Genomic DNA, 15,227 nt, shown 5'->3' with positions numbered 1-15,227 from the left:
GTCAGTGACACCACAAACATGAGAATAACATCTTCCAGAAATGTGAAAACATTCTAAAAGGACTTGTAAAATAAATTTAAAGCTTATTGAAATATCAGATAAGAAATAAAAATGTCATATGAATATGTGTGTGGGACTTTCAATTCCCCTTAATGAGACCAAAGGACTTGAGAGCCAGGAATGAGCCTCTGCTTTGGATGTGAAATGACAGGAGCATCAGGGAAATAGCAGCAAATCATTGCTGTGGATTGATGAATTAATGCCTCTTTAACATAATCACCTAAATCTAATCTAACTCCTTTCACTGCATACCAACCGCCACCATTTCCCAATTTTTTATTTCACCCCCTAAACCCTGATCACCTATGAGTCATCTACAACTATGGAGAACATTCTTCGAACACGTGTTAAGAGAAATGTATCTCATTTTATATATGTTGTGATGTATGGAAATAACAATATTATAAAAATATATTTCACCTTTGATTAATAAAAAAACAGGACCTTCACCTGCTGACTGATTGTCAGGGAACAGTTTTGGGATTTATTTGCCAAACTTCTGAATAAGGATTTTCACATTTGTGGAGAAAACACTCTTTGTAAGAAGTGACAGTGGTCTGGTGAGTGTGATTTTAGGACAGACTTCTGAGTAGGTTTAATTAATTTCCTTGATCAAAATGGGAGACTTTACTTTCATCATCAAAAACTATTGGAAATTGGTCCCATTTATTTCAGAAAGATTAATAATGAGGACAATTTTTTTAAATTTCAATCTTAATTCAAGTTCCTATCATCAACAGACGTAATATCCAAGATCTAATCTAGAATGGTATTATGGCGATATTTTGTTCATAGTTTAAAAATAACGCTTTCATGATACAATTATCCTCTCCATGGTAAACTCTCTATGAGGTGAGAAACGTCTCACTAATGCTGGAATTGAATCAAAATCTGATTGGATTAAAGAGGAGAGGGGAGATGTGAGCGAGGCGGGAGGAGGGACCCTGTCTAATAAAAGCTCCTTGTTGGTTGACCTCACTCCAGAGCTGAGCTGTCGGGACGAGCAGCTGGAGGCCAGAGGAGGACCTAGTGGAGGGGAGGTGAGTTCAGTCCTGCAGAATTTCACTTTTACTCCTCAAATTTCTACAAAAGGCAGATATAAGAAAGTAAGGTCTCGAACTGGAGTAATTCATTAATTCAGCAATTGCTGTCTGAGGCCAACTCAGTGCCAGGCACAGTGTGTGCACCTAGGGACATGGGGACCTCTGATGGGAGCAGAAGGGAGAACTTAGATGTTCAATACTCATGTTGGAGAAATAACACAGTCTTCCTTATCCAGAGTCAAATCAGAGCTTGGTAAATTCTGTGAGATGGTGAGTGGGGTTCCAGCCACGGACTTATTCCACCTCTCAAGCTCTGTTCTGAGCTTTTGCCTCATGAAGGTTGGACAGACAGGGGAGATGGACAGTTTCTGTGTCTAGACTAGCGCTGTCCAGTAGAAATATAAGGTGACCCACATATGTAAATGTAAATTTATTTTTTAGTAGCCACAAAAATTAAAATCAAACAAATCTAATTTTACAGGCAAAATGTAATCCGTTCGACATGTAATCAGTTTTTGAAAGTTCTCAATGAAATAGTTTATTCTCTTTTTCTCATTACATCTTCAAAATTGAATGTGTGTCTTATACTCACAACACATTTCTATGTGGATAAGCCTACCTCTTGGGCTCAATAGCCAATTGTGGCTGGTGGCCACCACATTGGACGGCCCAGGTAAAATATAGAGCCTCTCACCACCCAAGTTAAAACCCAAGAATGAATCATGTCCTTCATTCCAACTGGCATTTTAAATACCAGAACTTCAGGGTCATGAGTCTGTTATATTTGTACTTATGCTGTATCATCATTACCTAGTTGTAGTGATGGCAAATCACTCTGTCTGTAAAGATAAAGGTCTCCCAAGGACTAATATCCACGCAGCTCATGGAAATTCCAATATCATGCACATTTTTCCCCAGACAGCGGCCATGGCTGAACACTTTAAAGAAGCAAGCAGATGTCGTCACTGCATGAGTTATCTTGAAAAACCCATGTACCTGAACTGTGGGTATGTCTGCTGCCTCCAGTGCATCAATTCACTGCAAAAGGAGCCCGATGGAGAGGGTTTATTGTGCCCCCTCTGCTCTGTGGTCTCTCAAAAGAAGGACATCAGGCCTGGTATCCAGCTGGGGGCGCTGGTTTCCAAGATCAAGGCGTTAGAGCCCCAGCTGAGAGCTGTTCTCCAGATGAACCCAAGGATGCGAAAGTTCCAAGGTAAGGCATCTGTACAACCTGCCCCCAGTCCAGAAAGTGCTCTGCTAAAGGCAACTTTTCAAAAGTTCTCCATGAAATAAGGGCATTAGCTGAATTCTGGCACCTGAAATTTTTATTCTTTCAAGGCAACAGTTGTTCTCACCTGTAAGTATAGATTAGAACCATCCATAGGTTTTTAAGAAAATATAATATCTAGGTCATGCCCAAGACCTATGCTATCCAATATTTCCCATAGGCTCTGACAGTTATTGATCTCTCTACTTGGCTATTGACACAAGTAGATACCAGATTCTGGATACTTTGCATTAAATAAAGTGTATTATTCAAATCAATTATATCCAATTCTTATCCCTAATTTTTTATGTGTTTGTCAGAAAATTTAAAATACATAGTGGGTTCACATGTAACAATGAAACAATGATTCTCAAACTTGAGTGTTTAAATTCCCTGAGGATCTTGTTTAAATGCAGATTCTGATTCAGTGCGCTGGGCTGGCCTGTGGATCTGGGTTTCTGACAAGAGCCCTAGTGGTGCTGAGGCTGCTAGTTCATGGGCCACACGTTGTGTACCAAGGTTCTGCACCCACTGAATCTGACCCCCTCTTGCGGTGACGCGCAGGAATCTGCAAAGTTTAACAGCCCCCAGGTGATTCTAATGCACAGTGAGTGTGGGCAATGAATGTTCCCCAGAGCTCAAACTGCAGGCAAAGGGGAGTAAAATTGCATGTGGTTGTGTCTGTAGGTTTAACTCCTCTGCAGACTCTGCACCCAAGCACTGCAGCCTGCGCTTCCCTCCCTGACCTGGAACTCAGAGAAACATGCCTGATTCAGTGTCACAGCTCTGAGTTAAGGTGAATTATGACAAATCAGCTGCAGGTCTCATGTGCTAAAGTCAGGAAGCCAGCCCAGACTTCACAGGCTCATTGGGAAGGAAACAAATTGCTTTGTTTTCTAAATGAGTTCACTCCTTGTTCCATGCATACTTGAATGAGGGATGGTGAAACCTGTCCCAGAAACTTGATGAGCCTTGACAATTACTCTCTGGTGGTCAGAAAGTCAGAGCATCTCCTAGACAGCCATGTTATAATGACGCCAAGTAAAGTAATGGTCTTTGATCCAGAGAGTTGATGTCTGAGGCTCGGTTGGCTCCATCCACAGGGTCAGGTTAGGACAAGCAGCTCTATGCATCCATCCTCATAACTGGGGTTAGTTGGAAGTGTTGACACACAGTCATTCTTCTCCAATTTTCCTGCCCCTCTGAGCACTGTCCCATTAAGTTCTGGGGCTAAGTTGCTGCCAAGATCCCAGCACATCCCTACTCAGGTCCATCGGAATCCCTTCCTCTATCTTGACTATCCAGAGTTACCCATCTTATCTCAGGACTCCTAGCATTTCTTTTTAATATTTTATTACAACTCTAGGAAAGAAAAGAAAAAGTCTGGAAGGCAACTGCCTATTTAACAACAGTAAATGAGGAAGGTAATTGCAAAATAAGAAAAAAGAAAAGAAAAACTTTAATGTTTCAGTAAGTAAAATATTTTCCATCATTCAAATATGTATTTACTGTCTGTGTTTTGACAGAATCTGTGTTATTTTGTCTAATTTGAGAAGAAACAACAATCATGGTCTCTTTTTTTCATGTATATTACGTAGTTTAGGAAAGAAAAATCTTAAATAATTAAATGACCTTAATGTACAGAGAATACTTATGATCCTAAGAGGGACCATTTTCAGTTAAAATCATTTATTCTACATATAAAAGTTGGTCTAATCAAGGCACCAGGGAGGTTTTTCCAGGAAAACTCTGATTAGGGAAGAAGTGTCTAGTTAAAGAAGGAAAGTGAGTGAGATATTTGGGGCTTGCAGCAGTGTGCAGAGCGGTGCACAGTGTATGTACGTGATTTGCTTATTTTTATCCCATCAGTGGATATGACCTTGGATGTCGACACAGCCAACAACCACCTCATCATTTCTGAGGACCTGAGGAGTGTCCACTGTGGGTATTTCATACAGTATTGGAGGACGCGTGCTGAGAGATTCATCTATGCCATCTGTGTCCTGGGCTCCCCTCGGTTCACATCCGGCCGCCATTACTGGGAGGTAGACGTAGGGACAAGCAAAGAATGGGATGTAGGCGTTTGCAGAGAATCTGTTAATCGACAAGGGGTAGTTGTACTGTCTTCAGAACTCGGTTTCTGGACTGTGGGTTCAAGAAATGGAGATGTCTTCTCAGCCAGCACTGTGCCTGTGACTACTCTCTTGGTGAGCCCTAGGTTACATCGAGTAGGGATTTTCCTGGATATGGATATTGGGATCATTTCCTTTTATCACGTTAGCGATGGATCTCATATTTTCACGTTCAGTAAAGTTTCTTCTGCAGAGCCTCTGCGTCCATTTTTTGCTCCCGCAAATCCAATGAAGGACGATCAGGGCTTCCTGAGAATCTGTCCTGTGGTGAATCCAGGAATCAGTCCTCCAACGAGTCCTGGGCAAGGCAAATGAACCTCTCACTGCAGAAACATTCACAGAAAGTTCCTCTGTGCTCGTCGCTTTAGCTGGGAAAGTTTCTGCTTGTTACACACGTGGTACAAAAGTGTAGCAAGAAACTATGGAAGAATTTACAAATAATGAACAAAATTAATTATATTTATTAGGAAAAACTACATTGCCAATACTTAGTAATGTCATGGTCATTTCCTTTGGGACTTGTTTATATTTCTGTTTCAATAAATACGTTCTGAACTTTCAGATGAATTTCCAAATATTTTCCCATTTTTTCTGAAGATCAACTTAGTGTGTAATGGAGGTTATTAATTAAATGAAAACTTGAATGTGACCCAAAGGATATATTGATTTTGTAAATGATAAGGAACAAGACCTATATAAGCAGTAAAAATACAGGTATGTGTGTACTAAGTTTCACTCAACAACTGAAAAACACACATTCATATCAAATGCACATAAACATTCACGGAACATTGAGGAGCGTGGCTAGGGCAGCAGGAGCAGCTTATTCAGGGAAGTGGTTTCACCTGAACCCTAATCTCAGCCTGATCCCAGAGGAGCTCTGAAATGTGAATGGCACCACAGTTTTCCCACCTCAAAGTAACAGGTATGGGCCATGGCCACCTCCTCTTATCTCTGACATTTGCTGCAGGCCGTGGGGTAGAGAGAGTGGACCCTCCCAGCATTTTCCCATGAGCCAGCTGCCGTCAGCCCAGGGCAGTTCTTTAGAGACTGCTGAGTCTGTCACTGCAGGTGGACTGAGTATGCCAGGCAGGGAGAGGGGATCTGAGCAGAGATGTACCCCTTTCCAATACAGTACCATAGTTAACATTTCTGCTTTGTTCACATGCTCAACTAATCATTATCTTCTTTCATAATGTTCAGAGTTGGGTTTTTTATTATTTTATTGAGGGCTATTGGTTTAAAATATTGTATAAATTTCAGGTATACATCATTACATTTCAGCTTCTGTGTAGACTGCATCGTGCTCACCAACAACAGTCTAGTCTTCGTGACCATACAAATGTGCCCCTCTACCCTTTCTCCCTACCCCACTTCCTTCCCCTCTGGTAACCACCAGTCTGTTCTCCTCCTTATCTTTGCGTTTCTTTATTTATATTCAACATATAAGTGAAATCATATGGTATTTTTCTTTCTCTATCTGACTTATTTTGCTTAGCATAATAACCTCAAGGTCCATCCCTGTTGTCTTTTTTATGGCTGAATAGTATTCCATTGTACATATAAACCACACCTTCTTTATCCATTGACCCATTGTTGGGCACTTGGGTTGCTTCGAGGTCTTGGCTATTGTGAATAATGCTCCAGTGAACCTAGGGGTGCACATATCTTTTTGAAGTAGTGATCAAGTTCTTTGGATAAATACCCAGAAGTGGAAAAGCTGAATCCTATGGTATTTCTATTTTTCATTTTTTGAGAAATCTCCAAACTGTATTCCATAATGGTGGCACCAGTTTGCATTCCCACCAGCAGTGTATAAGAGTTCCCTTTTCTTCACATCCTCTCCAACAATTACTTCTTTTCTTGTTAATTATAGCCATTTTGACAGGTGTGAGGTGATATCTCCTTGTAGTTTTTATTTGTGTTTCCTTAATCATTAGTGATGTTGAACATCTTTTCATGTGCCTGTTGACCATCTGTATATCTTCTCTGGAAAAATGTCTATTCATATCCTCTGCCCATTTTTTGACCGGGTTTTTCATTTGTTGAGTTGAATGAGTTCTTCATATATTTTGGAATTAACCCTTTGTTGGGTATATGATTTGCAAATATTTTCTCCCAGTTGATGGGTTGTCTTTTCATTTTGTTGATGGTTTACTTCCCCTTGCAGAAGTTTTTTAGTCCCATGTAGTCCCATTTGTTTATTTTTCCTTTTGTTTCTCTTGCCTGAGGAGACATAGTACTCAAAAAGAAACTGGGAAGATTGATGTCAAAGAGTGTACTGCTTATGTTTTCTTCTAGGAGTTTTATGGTTTCAGGTCTTACATTCAAGTCTTTAATCCACTTTGAGTTAATTTTTGTGTATGGTGTACAACGATCTACTTTCATTCTTTTGCACTTGGCTGTCCAGTTTTCCCAACAGTATTTATTGAAGAGACTTTCCTTTCTCCATTGTATGTTCTTGACTCCTTTTTCAAAGATTAGCTGTTGATAGATGTGCAGGTTTATTTCTGGGCTCTCAATTCTGTCCCATTGATCTGTGTATCTGTTTTTATGCCAGTACCATGCTGTTTTGATTACTATAATATATTTTATAGTATATTTTGAAGTCAGGGAGTGTGATAACCTCCAACTTTGTTCTTTTTTCTCAGGATTCCTTTGGCTATTCGGGGTCTTTTGTTGTTCCATATAAATTTTAGGATTATTTGTTCTATTTCCATGAAAAATGTCATTGGGATTCTTATTGGGATTGCATTGAATCTGTAGACTGCTTTAGGTAATATGGAAATTTTAACTATGTTAATTCTTCCAATCCATGAGCATGGAATATCTTTTCATTTCCTTGGGTCCTCTTTGATTTCTTTCAACACCGTCTTATAGTTTTCAGCATATAGGTCTTTCACCTCTTTGGTTAAATTTATTCATGGGTATTTTATTCTTTATGTTGTGATTGTAAATAGGATTGTAGTCTTGATTTCCCTTTCTATTAGTTAGTCATTAGTGTATAAAAAATGCAACCTATTTTTGTACGTTGATTTTGCACCCTGAAAATTTACTGCATTTGATAATTATTTCTAATAGTTTTTTGATGAAGTCCTTAGAGTTTTCTACAGATAAAATTATGTCATCTGCAAATAGTGAGTTTTACTTCTTCCTTTCTAATTTGGATCCTTTTTGTTTCTTTTTCTCGCCTAATTTATCTGGCTAGGACTTCTAATACTATGATGAGTAAGAGTAGCAAGAGTTGGCAACCTTGTCTTGTTCCTGTTCTCAGAGGAATGGCTTTCAGTTTTTCACTGTTAAGTATGATGTTGGCTGTGGGTTTGTCATATATGGCTTTATTATGCTGAGGTACTTTCCTTCTATACCCATTTTATTGAGAGCATTTATCACAAATGCATGTTGGATCTTGTCAAATGCTTCCTCCACATCTATTGAGATGATCATGTGATTTTTATTCTTCATTTTGTTAATGTGGTGTATCACACTGATTGATTTGCAGATGTTGAACAATCCCTGTGTCCCTGGAGTAAGTCCCACCTGATTGTGGTGTGTGATCCTTTTAATGTGTTGTTTCATTTGATTTGATAATAGTTTTTAAGCATTTTTGCGTCTATGTTCATCAGTGATATTGGCCTGTACTTTTCCTTTTTTGCGTTCTTTCTGTGGTTTTGGTATCACGTATCACGATAATGTTGGCTTGTAAAATGAGTTAGGAAGTGTCCTGTCCTCTTCAATTTTTCAGAAGAGTTTCAGAAGGGTAGATATTAAATCTTGCTTGGATATTTGGTAGAATTCTCCAGAGAAGCCATCAGGTCCTGGGCTTTTGTTTGGGGGTAGGTTTTTGATTACTGTCTCAACTCTTTACTGTGATTGGTTTATTCAGATTCTGTTTTTTCTTGATTCAATTTTGGGACATTGTAAGATTCTAAGAATTTATCCATTTCTTCTAGGTTATCCAGTTCGTTGATGTATAGCTTTTCATAGCATTCTCTTATAATTCTTTGTATTTCTGTGATATCTGTTGCTATTTCTCCTCTTTATTTCTGATTTTATTTAGTAAATAAAATCTCTCTCTTTTTCTTAGTGAGTCTGGCTAAGACTTTGTCAATTTTTTATATCTTTTCAAAGAACCATTTCTTAGTTTCATTGATCCTTCCTATCATTTTTTTTAGTCTCTATTTTGTTTATTTCTGCTCTGATTTTTATTATTTCCTTCCTCCTACTGACTTTGGGCTTTGTTTGTTTTTCTTTTTCTACTTCTTTTAAGTATAGTGTTAGATTGTTTATTTGAGATTTTTCTTGCTTATTGCAGTAGGCCTGTATTGCTATAATTTTCCCTCTTAGTACCACCTTTGCTGCATCCCATAAGAGTTGACATATTGTGTTTCCATTTTCATTTGTCTCCAGGTATTTTTTTACTTCTCCTTTGATTTCTTAATTGATCCAATGGTTGTTCAGTAGCATGTTGTTTAGTCTCCACATATTTGTGACTTTCCCAGCTTTTTTCTTGTAGTTGATTTCTAGTTTCATAACATTGTGATCAGAAAAGATACTTGATACGACTTCAATCTTCTTAAATTTATTGAGGCTTGCCTTGTTTCCCAACATATGGTCTACCTTTAAGAATGTTCCATGTGCACTTAAGAAGAATGTGTAGTCTGCTGTTTTTGGATAGAACGTTCTATATATATCTATTAAGTCCATCTGGTCTACTGTTTCATTTAAGGCCACTGTTTCCTTGTTGATGTTCTGTCTAGATGATCTATCCATTGATGTAAGTGAGGTGTTAAAGTCCCCTACTACTATTGTGTTGCTGTCAATTTCTCCTTTAGGTCTGTTACTTGTTGATTTATATACTTTGGTGCTCCAGTGTTGGGTGCATATATGTTAATAAGTGTTATGTCTTCTTGGTTGAATGACCCTTTTATCATATAATATTCATCTTTGTCTCTTATCTTTTTTGTCTTGAAGTCTGTTTTGTCTGATATAAGTACGGCTATACCTGCTTTCTTTCGTTTGCCATTTTCTTGGAGTATAGTCTTCCATCCCTTCACTCTGAGCCTATGTTTGTCTTTAGAGCTGAGATGGGTCTCTTGGAGGCAGCATATTGTTGTGTCTTGTTTTTAACTCATCCAGCCACTCTGTTTTGGGAGGTCTTTTGACTGGTGAATTCAATCCATTTACATTTAGAGTGATTATTGATATATGAGGGCTTAAGGCTGCCATTTTATCTTTGTTTTCTGGTTGTTCTAGATTTTCACTGTTTCTTTTTCCTTCTATTTCTGTCTGCCATTTCAGTTCAGTGGTTTTCTGTGATGGTGTTCTCTTTATTTATGATTTGTGACTCTGCTCTGGCTTTTTATTTTGTGGTTACCATGAGTTTGTATAAAAGATCTCATAAGTGAGATAGTCCTTTTTCTACTGATAGCCTCTTATCTCCATTAGCCAATGCATGTTCTGTCATTTCCTCTCCCCCCACCCTTTTTTGTTTTGGTGAGGAAGATTGTTCCTGAGCTAACATCTGTGCCAATCTTCCCCTATTTTTTGTATGTGGGACACCACCACATCATGGCTTGATAACTGGTGTGTAGGTCTGCACCTTGGATCTGAACCCATGAGCCCCAGGCCGCTGAAGCAGAGAGCACCAGCTAAGCCACTAAACCACCATGCCAGCCCCCTTTCTATGTTTTTGTTGTCACAAATTATTTTTTTGTGTGTTGTGAGTTTGTGACCAAATTGAAGTGATTATAGTTATTTTTTATGCTTTCTTTCCCTTTACCCTTTACGTTTTAATTGTTTACTAACCTAATCTGATATAGAGTTGCAATTTTATTATTCTGTCTGTCTATTGATGACTTTGCTCAAAGCTTTGTAATCCTTTGCCTTTTTGTTCCAGGTAGGAGGGCTCCTTTCAACATTTCTTGTATGACAGGTCTCGTGGTGATGAACTCCCTCAGCTTCTGTTTGTCCAGGAAAGCTTTTATTTCTCCATCATATCTGAAAGATAATTTTTCTGGATAGAGTATTCTTGGCTGATAGTTTTTGTCTTTCAGTGTTTTGAATATATCATTCCACTCTCTCCTAGCCAAACAGAGGCACATTCTTCCCAGACAGGGGCCACAGTTGGACACTTTAAAGAAGCAGTAGATGTCCTGCTGGCTCATCTTGAACATGCCATGTACCTGAAATGTGGATGTGTCTGCTCCCATCAGTGTATCAATTCACTGCAGAAGAAGCCCAATTGGGAGGGTTTATTGTGCCCCTTCTGCTCCATGTTCTCTCAGAAGAAGGACATCAGGACCATTTGCCAACTGAGGGTGCTTGCTTCCAAGATCCAATTATCAATTGAAATTTCCAGTTATGAATTGATAATTCCAATGATCAATTTTTAAGAATTAAATGTTTTCTCTCTATATTTCCTAATCGATGCTTTTTCCTAACCCCTGTCTGTCTCCAGGAAATGCTTCTTTCCAGTGATCATCAATAGAAACACAGGGATGAGCTTGAAGTCTAACGAGAGACTCAAGGAGCAGAGCTCCCTGTGTGACTCAGAGCAAATTGCAATCTCTTTGGACATGTGGTCAAGATTCTCAGGAGGAAATACTGACTTCACCTGGGGCATTTCCCAGGTTAAACGGACCTGAGGCCATAAATAGCAAGCTTATTTAAGTTGTAGAACTTAAACTCATGAGAAAGACCAGTCTCCCAATCATAAGCTGATGATGAGTGCTGTAGGGGAGAAAGAACTATTCCTTTATCCTCTGGGTTCTTCTGGCTCATCTAAGAATTAAATTGATATGAGACAAAATAACAGGAGAAAATCAAATTTTAATAACATGTATACATGGAAAAAAACCCAAGAACACTGAGTAACTTGCCATAAGGGCCAAAGACACCACCTTAAATACCATCTTTAGTTAAAGACAAAGGAAGATGTTAGGGGTGGTAGTTTTGGAATTCAAAGGGGAGGAAGACAATTTACATGGAAATAGAAAAACAAATATTTGGTAAACAAATATTTGCCATGCCTTGCAAAGACAATGTGACATGGAGAGGACTTTGACCAAATGGTCCTTGCTATGTTCCTCCCTATCACACCTAGTTCATCTTATGCTATTGTTATCTGTGGTGATAGCTCCTTCCTGGAACAGATCTACTGTCTTAAATTGTTTTAGGCAGTTAGAGGGAAGGTCAAAGTTTCTTTCTGAGTCTTTTGTTCTTAAAAGAATCAAGCCACCACATTCTGGGATGGCAAATTCTGATCCCCTATAGTGTGAAAAACTTTGGAATGGTTTTGGAAAAGTGAAAGAGCATTAAGAAAAATGTCAAATGGGAAACTTAGCGAACAGAGCCCCAGAGGCACTTTGGAGTGTCCCTTCCATCCGCAATTAGGACTTTCATTCTAAATTTATTCTCTCACAGGGAACATAGAAAACTTTCTCTGCCTTCTGCTCAGCTTCTCATGTAGATCTTCTCAATAATTGCCAAGGGTTGTCACTAATCACCAGAAGTGACTCAGGGTAGTTTGCTTGGGGGATAAGATTTGTTCCTCATTGGAGATGCCCCAGACTCTTCACGCAGACAGTGTCACCAATACTGCAGGTGACATGCTAATGGAATCTCTGTGGGGAGATCAGGACCAGGAACCCCATCTCTATAACTATGGCCCATCCTGATTGACACTCCCCTGCACAGACTCTGGGACAAAGACCAGCCATGTGAGTGCTTCCTTTTGTTCAATCTCAGGGCAGAGAAGAGGAAAGAAGAGGCCTCCAGCAGGAGAGGAACTCAGAGTGGTGGTTGTTCACTGACATTTGCCAGGACAGGTGCTAGCCCTGCCTTGTCCAGAGCTGCCCCACTCTTGCCCTGGCTGGCAGGTAGAAGGTGGGAATGCACTGGGGTGTGTTTCAAAGTGAGACCAGAGTCATGAGGTTCACTGCAAATCCCTGTGCCCTATAGTTCCTGACAATGAGAGAAAGAGGGACAATCCCCCTTGGAATCTGTGCCAAGCCTTGTAAGTCCAGAGCCACTGAGCTCCTCAACCATATACGAAAGATTCTATTCATTTTCTCGGACCCAAGAGATTGGGGTTGGGTGTGAATACAGCAGGACAAATTGGTGTTCAAAGTTTGGGTTATGACTAAACATCCTGAAACGTGAATTAATATCCAATGACAGACACACATACGTGTACAAACAGAAATACACATAGAGAAATAGTCTGCCATCTAATGACAAACACATTTTTCCTTTTCTCAAATCCCACTTCAGCAGGATGCAGCCATCTCAGAAATTTTTGTGTTGGTCTCTTGTGTTCTGTGCTGTGCGTGTAAGTGTGGCTCAGATTTTTATCTCCCTAATTGAATGAGAAAAAGCCCCTCTGTCCTTTCTCTTGGCCTGAGGGGGCAGGGGATAGAAAAAAAATTTGTAGTGAGATGAAGTTCAGTTATTTTTCAAGTTGGCCAAAATTGTGTGAATATTGGAAAATAAGGAATGCACAATTTTTTTCTCTAATTCATATTAGGAATTAGAACAAAACCCTCTGTGGTAATTCAACAGTGCATTTTATGTTTGGAATTATGGTGGGATGTACCTTAGGCCATGCTATGGTCTGAATGTTTGCGTCCCCTGAAAATTTTCAAGCTGAAGTTGTAACCTGCAAAGATAATAGTATTAGGAGATGGTTCTTTGGGAGACGCTAAAGTCATGAGGATGGAGCCCTCAAGAATGGGATTAGTGTGTATAAAAGCAGCTTCAGAGAGATCCCTAGCCCTTCCACCATGTGAGGACATGGTGAGAAGGCGCTGGCCATGAACAAGGAAGAGAGCCTCCCCAGAAGGTGACCAGGCTGCAGCCTTGATCTTGAACTTCCAGCCTCCAGAACTGTAAGCAATAAATTTCTGTTGTTTATAAGCCACCCAGTTGGTGGTATTTTGTTATAGCTGCTAGGACAGGCTAAGACAGGCCGATACTGAAAAAGACTGCAGAAGTGGTAGTGATGACTAAGACCAAGATGCCATCAGAGGCAATTTCGAAGAGGTTTAGCAATTCTACACTGGAAACAAAGTCCTTTTACCTTCCGCAATTCTCACGCATCCCTCCATCTAAAGCCTATTCCAACTCCTTTGCCCACTGCCCTCAGCACACATGAGCTCTGTTATGTGGGTTTTCTCTTTCTCTCCTACAAGGTCTACAGACCAGCTCTGATTTCTGTGCTCACCTGTGATGATTAACACACCCCTCTGCTGATTCAGCATCAGCATTAATTCTGGCTGCTTCCCCTGTATTGTATGTACTCTATCACAGCAGGTACGAAACCCAGAAGGTAGGGGGATGCCAGTCGAGCAAAAAGCACTCAGGCACAAGAGAGACACACCTGCCTCTCAGTTTTGTTTCATGAAAGCAGAACTGTGTCATCAGAAGACTGTTTGGAAAATGGGGCTTCAGGGTCTCTCTTTTTTTCCCAAGAATGCTGTGCACCAGTTTGTCCAAATACATGCAGAGTGACCTGTCCTGGTCCCTCCATGCCTGTGGGTGAAGAGAGGTTCCTGAGTGGCGACACCCACTGGGATATGAGTTCCTCTAACAGTACAAGGCATCTTCTGTGGTTTGTTTTCTGACTCTGACTGTGGTCGTGCCCCCATGTGTGACTGTATGGGGTGATGGACATCATTTCTAGAGGAGCAGGTGTGTCCTTCTGCATTCTGCCTGGTGATTGTTGGTATAAGGGAGGCACTTCACCTGTGGGTGCCATCTCTGTGTGCTCCACAGAATGCACACCCAGCGGGTCTGACCACACCACCACCTCAGCAAGTCCTCAGACTCATACAGTGAAGGCCACAGGCCATGTTGGTGGGAGGAGTGGTGCAAGGGGATCAGGGGACCTGCACACACTAGGAGCCACTGCAGGTGCGATTTGGGGAGCATTGGGTGGGGACCCAGGGGATCATATGAGGATCTATGGGGCAGGAGAACTACGTCAACTCTTTTGCCAATAAACAAGGTTCTGTGGGATTCACTGGGACTAGAGTAAAACTAAATACACAAGAGAACCATGGACTTGTAATTGTAACTCAAAGGAGCGACCTGAATAATTACAATTTCTGTTTAGAGTCTCATATAGAACAGATTTATCAAAGGAACCTAAGGGAGGGATTGCTGTGCAGAATGGATCAGAGATAGGGTAGGACATATATATATATATACATATATATATATGATTATGTATGCTTTTATATATATATATAATCATACGTATGTACAAATACATTGTTGCTATCTTGAACAAAATTATCTCTAAGATTAAGAAAAGTAAATGTTTTCATCCCACCTTCACTTATTCCTTCTCTGAAGCTCTTCCTTTCTCTCCATAGATTCGAGTTTCTGATCTATATCATTTTCCTTCTCTCTAAAAAACTTCTTTCAACACTTCTTGCAAGGCAGGCAAAAAATCCTCTCCATTTTCCTTTGTCTGAAAAAGTCTTTATTTCTCCTTCACTTTTGAAAGATAATTTCACAGGGTATGAAATATTAGATCGGTGGATTTTTTTCTCTCAGCACTTTCTTTCACACCTCTCTTGTCTTGCTTGCATGGTTTCCAGAAGTTGGAAATAATTCTTAACTTTGTCCTTCTATAAATAAGGTGGGGTTTTTTCCTCTAGCTGCTTTTAGGATTTTTTATTTTTATTTGATTATCCATATTTTGAAGATAACATGCATAGG

General features: G+C 39.9%; 1 protein-coding gene across 1 annotated transcript; it reads left to right on the top strand.

Moving 5' to 3' along the window:
- The first annotated feature begins 2,030 nt into the window (after window positions 1-2,030).
- On the top strand, window positions 2,031-4,817 carry LOC100056917 (ret finger protein-like 4A). Its single transcript, XM_001490468.4, has 2 exons — window positions 2,031-2,316; window positions 4,240-4,817. The coding sequence occupies exons 1-2, from the start codon at window positions 2,031-2,033 to the stop codon at window positions 4,815-4,817; spliced, it is 864 nt and encodes a 287-aa protein (XP_001490518.1).
- The last annotated feature ends 10,410 nt before the right edge of the window (window positions 4,818-15,227 follow it).

The sequence above is a fragment of the Equus caballus genome, chromosome 10 (assembly GCF_041296265.1).
Source record: "Equus caballus isolate H_3958 breed thoroughbred chromosome 10, TB-T2T, whole genome shotgun sequence".
Taxonomy (NCBI): Eukaryota; Metazoa; Chordata; class Mammalia; order Perissodactyla; family Equidae; genus Equus; species Equus caballus.
Note: the sequence above shows the minus strand (reverse complement) of the source record. Positions and strands in the feature narration are given on the sequence as shown.

Excerpts from the sequence above, each read along its gene's own strand:
- LOC100056917 (XM_001490468.4), top strand. The coding sequence starts at position 2,031 with ATGGCTGAACACTTTAAAGAAGCAAGCAGATGTCGTCACTGCATGAGT. Across the intron at positions 2,317-4,239 it reads AAGGATGCGAAAGTTCCAAG|TGGATATGACCTTGGATGTC; the intron begins GTAAGGCATCTG and ends TTATCCCATCAG.